This window comes from Rhipicephalus sanguineus, chromosome 3 (assembly GCF_013339695.2).
Source record: "Rhipicephalus sanguineus isolate Rsan-2018 chromosome 3, BIME_Rsan_1.4, whole genome shotgun sequence".
Taxonomy (NCBI): domain Eukaryota; kingdom Metazoa; phylum Arthropoda; class Arachnida; order Ixodida; family Ixodidae; genus Rhipicephalus; species Rhipicephalus sanguineus.
Window position 1 is genome coordinate 231,105,532 of NC_051178.1, and position 7,443 is coordinate 231,112,974.

At 48.1% G+C, this 7,443-nt stretch overlaps 1 protein-coding gene across 1 annotated transcript; it reads right to left on the reverse strand.

Annotated features, from left to right (window-relative positions):
* Positions 1–6,735: 6,735 nt before the first annotated feature.
* Positions 6,736–7,443, reverse strand: LOC119386384 (sulfotransferase ssu-1-like). The gene has a single exon (XM_037653698.2). It carries the CDS (start codon positions 7,441–7,443, stop codon positions 6,736–6,738), a length of 708 nt encoding a protein of 235 aa, XP_037509626.2.

Below are 7,443 nucleotides of genomic sequence, written 5' to 3' on the forward strand. Positions count from 1 at the left end.
TAGATAGATAGATAGATAGATAGATAGATAGATAGATAGATAGATAGATAGATAGATAGATAGATAGATAGATAGATAGATAGATAGATACCCTATTGAAAATTCATCCACCATGTGGGATGGTGGATTCCACCATCCACCATTATGGTGGATTATGGTGCTGGAAGATGGTGGCACATGGTGTATGCTGGATGCTGGCGTATGATGGATGCTGGGAATAGCGGAGCGTAAAACGGCTCTACAGCGTCGGGACCATCGTGATTAGCTGTTACACATAAATAATTGTATAGAAGGCGATGTAGAAAGCATTAGTACAAAAAAAAGAAAAAAAAAAGCCGTATGCAAAAAAAAAAAAACTGCCGCCACCGGGAGTCGAACGTGCGACCTTCGGATCTCGAGCCGAGTACTTTACCACTACGCCACGCTGACAGTTGCTTTGAGTTCTGCAAAATGACTAGTCAACATACGAATACACCGTTTGACTTCAGCTTTGTATGTCTCATACTGGACACAGACGCGATCTTCACATCGTACTAAAATTTGCATAGTTATTAAACGCGAACAAACTGCTGCCGGTAACGAATGGCACGTCGATAATGGCAACAGCGCTAACTTTCTTGTAGAATTCACAACGTAACTCCAAAAAAAAGTGTCAAGTGGACCGAGGAGCGGGTATAGTGAACCGAATGTTACAGCTAAGTTTAATTGCCGTTTCTCGCTTTTTCCAAAGGGCGACATGTGCAGAGGCTTTATGTCGACTGAAATCTCATTCGATGAATACGCGCGTACAGTTGATTGAGTATTGTGATGCTTTTTTCGCGCAACCTACAGCGCAGCCGTGCCAGCGCACTGATCTGACGCTGTATCATTAGCTACTGCAGAACAGCTCGGCCAAACGCAAGTGCAGTGCGCGGGAAAAATATGCCATCATATTGGTTCAGTAAGGCGTTCGAATTGACAAGTCTATGTTCTCGCATACGTGTCAGAGAAGCGCCGGCGAGTGCGACCGGCGGCGGTTGGTGAGCGGAGGCGTTTGCTGGAAGCGCGTCGCATCTATGCTGATCGCTTCTTGTGCGGACACCGTACACAAGAAAAAACGCTTCATTTAGGTTAGCCGATGCCACAGCTGTGCTGTAAAGTCATTCGCACTCATCGGAATCGTGTATCCTGAAACCCAGAAGTGCCGATAACACGTAGACGGACTCGGTCGGTAAGCTATGCCTAACCTTTGGTGGCAATCATGGTGGTAGAATATGATGGTGGAAGTGATACTTGGTCGGGCTTATCTCGACGCAGGCCGAAGGTAAAAGTTCGTGCATTTTAGCTTCGCACGCATTTCCACTGTCACCTTAAAGTTGCGTTTCTAGCGTGACGGTATCAAGCGGCGGCTGTTTTCTGGTCTACCAGCTGGAAGGGCTCACTTCTCGGCAACTGCGCGCCGATGTAACACAGATACTGTCGCTGTTCACACCGACACTTCTAGACTTGTAAACATCACAATAGAGCAGTACATCGCGGATGTAAACCTGATAAGTACGTGCGTAAAATGTAAACATTCACGGCTGCTGTGCTCCACAAATCTTGAGGCGGTTACGCCGCATGAATAAAAAAAAAGCGTGCTGAAAAGCTTAATGATCGGCGTTGGCTTCTTTGAACTGTAAACATATTTTTCTACACATTGAACAGCAAAACATTAGAAGTGACAGTGATTTCACATAATGTCACGTGCACTTCCATCATGCCACCGTCATCCAGCTTGTTCACCAAGCCATCCACCGAAACACGTTTTGCTCGCCACCATCAGCTAGCATTTTCCACTTAACACCAAAAGAAGCTCGCCACCACCACCACCATCTGCCACCATTTTTTCCACTCTCGCCATCATCAGCCATTATGACCACCACAGTTTCCACCACATCCACTATTGTTTCCACCTTGTCCACCAAGAATTCCAGCATCCACCAACCCACGATTTTCAATAGGGTAGATAGATAGATAGATAGATAGATAGATAGATAGATAGATAGATAGATAGATAGATAGATAGATAGATAGATAGATAGATAGATAGATAGATAGATAGATAGATAGATAGATAGATAGATAGCCATAACGTGAAAAACGACTAAAGGTCGTAAAGCGAAGTCTCACTAATTGTGCAGAATTGCGGCAGCCGGTGGGCGCTCGTCACAGCGCTCGCCGCCGCATCAGCGTCGGGCACCCCTGGCCACGTGCAGTGACGAGACTTCATCGTTCCGCTCCTTTCCTGGGTCGGGGACCCGCCCTGGAAAGTCGAAGCGCTACTCACCGGCTGACGATGACGACGACGATGAAGACAGGCGGTCGCCCCTGGCGAGGCTGCGCAGCCGTAGCAGCTCTCGCTACTCGGCCACGACCCGCGAGCCTCGGTCGCGCAGCGAGTCCAGCGATGCGCTGCCGACGTCGCCGCGCAAAGTGTTCTTTGCAAACTATAAGAAGTAGAAAAGAAATATACGTCCCGTACGCTGTTTGATGAAGCTCGATGCCTTGCACCTTCGAAGTGCACATAGTGATTTTGTGCCAGATTCTCTAATATTCCAGTGCCTAGCGTCGGTGACCGGCGTCGTCGTCCGGTGGCGACGTGGACCCGAAAGATACTAAATAATTACATGGCCTCTGACATATCACATTATGCGAAGATGTCACCCGACGTCTTCATGACGTCATGTGATGACGAGATAACATGAAATCGTCGCTTGGGTCAATCCCGAAGCCTCCGCGACAGTGGGGGAGATGCAGAAAGCTTTAGGAGGTGGGGTTGAGATATTTCAGTAGACTGGGAACGTCAGCGTAATTAAGTGTGTCGCCTAATTCCATGGTTGTGAGTTCGGGTACCAACGAAGACAAGGTGCTCTTTCGTCTGTTAAAAACTACAAATAACGTGTCCTGCGCTGTCCTTGCCTGCCTTGCCTCTTGGTTTTATTAGTTTAATTAGTACTAACAGACAATAATGCCAAGGGAAGTATAGGGGATGTTATTAGTAGTAAATGTAAGGTAAATGTGAAGAAAGAAAAGTGGACGAAAACTCCCACGTTTAAATGTACATATATACTCCATAAAGTGGACGGGGGGATGGCCGCCGCGGTAGCTCAGTTGGTAGAGCATCGGACGCGTTGTTCGAAGGTCGCAGGTTTGGTCCCTGCCCACGGCAAGTCATCTTTTCGTCCACTTTTCTTTCTTCACGTTTACCTTACATTTACTACTAATAACATCCCCTATACTCCCCTTGGCATTATTGTCTGTTAGTGCTCATTAATATTGTGTATAACAAAGAAAAACGAGCCTTTAAGATTTCCACTTCTTTCCTTGGTTTCATTAGGCTATTCCTAGCGTAGGAACGAGCTCCTGGAATTATACCCCTTATTTCGTTCGTGAAGGCGTAGACCTTCACTTTTACTCCCCTTTGGATTACCTAAAGGGACTCACTTTTATTGCGGCAGCAATTATGTCGACACACTCGGCGGATTTTTGCTGTCGCCGTCATGTACCGGATATGTATATGTGTGTATATATAAATAAAAGCCACAAATAAAAATTTTGTAAGAAAAAATTTCGAAGCGCTCGACCAGGGTTTCGAACCTGCGATCCGCCGTTCCGCTGCTCGCTGCCTTAGACAATTACGCCATGCGTCATTCGTTCTCCACGATACTAACGGCTGAATACAAACGCACGCGGCGTTGGGTGAAACGCACGGGACTCCGCACGTGGCGATATTAAAATTATGCGAGACGCGGGCCATGCTGCATCGTTGCCCGCGCTGCGTTTTCGTCGTTTCGCTGGCGACCCATGCCACTCGTGGCCAGTCGGCCAGGGAAAGAGAAAAGCGTCCCGTGGCTCGTGGTGCCGCGAGCTAGTGGGAATGCTTTGGCTCTTGTAGACTTATGCCACAGGAGGGAAGAAACGAGACGGCTGAACCATAATAACAGTATATATGTTACACCGTGACCAGAATCCTGAGGCTAAAATTACAGCGCAAACGCACAAGATACCCACGAAGAAAAGAAACGTACGACACAAGCGCTGACTAACAACTGCTTCATTCTTTCGTACGCCATTGCATATATAATCCCAAGGCAACCTTACCGCACATGCGCTCACAACAATAGATCTAAACTAAAATGTGTAACAAGGATGATAGTGTATTAGATACGCGAAGACATGAAATCATATTCAGATGGGTGCAGGGTCAAAGAAGTAGGCAAGGAGTAACAAGGACAAAGAAGCGCGTTGCACTGTAATTTTGGCCTCGGGAATATGTACCAACTAGAGCCAAATGAGTTTTGTCTTAGTGACCAGAATCGACGCCGCAGGGAACGCGAGCCGCGCTACACGTGCCACTGCCAAGCGCCGTCTTATGTTCTTCTATTGTGGTCGTGCGCTCTGCGGTTTTGTGTGCTGCCCAAAGGAAGGCGCTGCAGGGTCTTGGGACAACGCAAGCGCAAGAGTACGAGAGTGGATTGCATTCTGCGCATGTCCCCTGGCGGCTCGCAAATTTCTTGGGTCCCCAATTCTAAAACTGTCTAGTGTTTCGCCGGAGTTGGGATGTGTGCCTTCGACTTGTACTTCGACTACGCGCCCGTGCTCGACCGTACTCACCCGATTATCTCTTGAGGGGGAGTTTGTACGTCTTGTGCTTTCACCACAAAGATTGCGTTGAAGCTATAGACCACACGAAGGTCACTTTGCTCGCTGCAGCGGCCACGTTTGCGAAAGGAGTGATCTGCTAGCTAGGAGAGCCAAAGTAGGGGTTGAAGTAACAACTGTGACAGTTAGCGCTCGTCCCATGTATACCTGTGCGTTCTTTTCGTGCGTCCTTATTTGTGTTTGAACAGCGCGCTGCAAGTGTCGAGCTGTGACAGTTGTTAGTTCGCACTCGCCTTGTGCGTTTTCTTTTCTTGCGTCATTTGTGCTTGAGCAGCGCGCAGCAAGTTTCTGGCTGCTTGCCGTTCTTCCAGTGACATTCCGAATTCTTGCTATCGCATTCATTTCTTCGCCCGGGAGGCGAAACTGTGTTTTATTTTTTCTCTGCTTTCATCATTCATGCTTAAGAGGAAACGTCGTTCTCGTTAAATAAAGGATCACTGAATGATGTTGTCAGTGTTTTGTTGAGTTCTTCGTGCATCATTATATGAAGTATTCATGATACACGAGCGTGGCACTGTTTATCAGATCTTGTAAGGGTAGAACAAAAGAAGCCTACGGAAATTACTCGCGCTGGTTTTCGCGTTGCATGGTCGAGTTTGCCATGATCGAGTAAGTTGAACTTGACGCACTAACAGGTAGCAGGCTAGCTAGTCACATGCTAGCAACGCGGCGTATTCGTATATGCATACATTCACGGACCGACTTCACTTATCGATGTTCTCCCAGCTTGCACGTTTGTGAAGTCTGCAAGTTGACCTTGCAAGAAATGCTGTAGGTGAACGCGGTTAATACCAAGCTTGTCGAGCGATAGCCCCAACTACCACGGAAAGTATGCTACGGCTGTCCCGCGCGTCGGCGCCCCCGCGTGCAATGCAGAGGCACACGGTCCACATTCCTCGAATCCTCTTTGTATTGCCGGAGCGGGTGTCACGCGACAGGAGTTGAGGTCTCGAGGCGCGTAAGCCCGCCTGCACGCGGCTCTCGTGACCGAAGGAGAGGGTTGCGCTGTAGAGAACAAACCTCGTATGCCCGTTTCTAGGAAGACGCACGTGCGAGAAGGAAGAGGTTGAAATTGACGTTGGCTGAGGTTCGAGGTCGAAAGCATGCACAATATAGTTTCTGGGTTTATACCGGCAGGAGCAGAGCTGTCGTTCTAACATTAGAAGAAAAATGCTGTCCCAGAGGCATTTCGGGCAGTATTCCGCCTAACTGTTTCTTTGTCCAGAAATAGTTAAACTATATCGGCACGACATTGTGCATGATATCATGTGTAGACACTCGTGTTTGCTTAAGCGTGGTTTGCCAGAAGTTCATGTTAAATCGCAAGCGAATCGCCATATGGTAGTGGCACTCGGTGTTACCGTAGCAATAAGAAACTGCGAGCCGAAATTATACTTTCATGAATTGCAGAGGTGAAAGGCGTGCTATGTTTGTACTTAACGAATTAAATAGAACACATTTCTCTGTGCACCGTTTGTTTAAATGGCTATTTCCTCGCGATGCATTTTATCGCACAGGGAGCCCTCTGAACAGATTCGTCTCGTTAACGTTAACACGCCAAACCTTCTGACGCAATAACTGTTCGTTCACGTGTGTGTCAGAGCAGAGTGAACAGCAGCGCACACGCGCTCTAGCACCTTGAAGAAGCACGTATTTAATCTGTATGACATGACTAGAAGACTTGTTAATAAAATTAGAACTTCTAAACTTACAGGAGGACATGAGAGTGCCATAAACATCAATCACAAATTGACATGCATTTGAGTCCAAACATCGTTACACGGCCCACACTCATAGAAGAGGCACGCGCTAGTTGAATTAAGTTTTAATTGCTGAGCAATAAACGTAAACGTGGACTGCAGACCTGGAGTGAGCCGTCCAGCGCGCAAAGGCGTTGGCAAGGGCCATCACCTGGGACCTCTGAAGATGTTCCTCGAGCGATGAACCCCTGACAGCTTAGCCTCGTGCACCAGCAAAAATTACCCTTGGACAAATAAAGTTTATTCGAATCCAATCAAAAATTCTTAGCACATTTTCATACAATCTAGGCTTTCAGACAATTCCACCGAGGTCCATGTCAGCCCAAAGATCTCGGATCACAGCGCCGGCGTTTCGTTTCGCAATCCACTCGCGCATCAGTTCTAAGTGTTCCTGCGTGAAGTGCGACTTCCAGTCTCCTACTGCGCCTTTTCGTACGATGTTCGAGCCCTTTATCTTCCCGGGAGTGGCCAACATGTAGCGATGAACCGCTTCTATGTAAGGCTGGTCCTTCTCCGTCAACTTGTCTATGACCGACTGATCAACGTAGCACATTTTGGACATGTACGGCACGCTGCTCTTCTGAACAACATTCCGGTACACGTCCTCGTCTTCCACCAGCACTCGCCTGTACTTCTCTCCCATGAAGCCCGCCAGGGACAAGACGGTGTTTCTGAAGTCGTTCTTCAGCTGTTCGAACGTGAGAAAGAAGATGTTTTCTTCGTGCCGATGCGCGTACCAGGACAGAAGGTGGTCGCAGTAGTCCCCGCGCTCCACTTCTGCGGCGACGAAAGCATGGACGAAGTCGTCGAAGGTGCCGTCGGCGAAGTGGTATACTGAAGCTTTCCGCACGTAGTGGTAGAATGAGACGCAGACATCCAGCGGATTGCGGGTCAGGTAGATGAACTTGGCCTTCGGGTTATTGAGCTGCTGTTGGCACTGGAAGTGCGTTTTAAAGAAGCGTGGCGGCTGCATCTCGTTCAAGTACCCCATGCCCGTCAT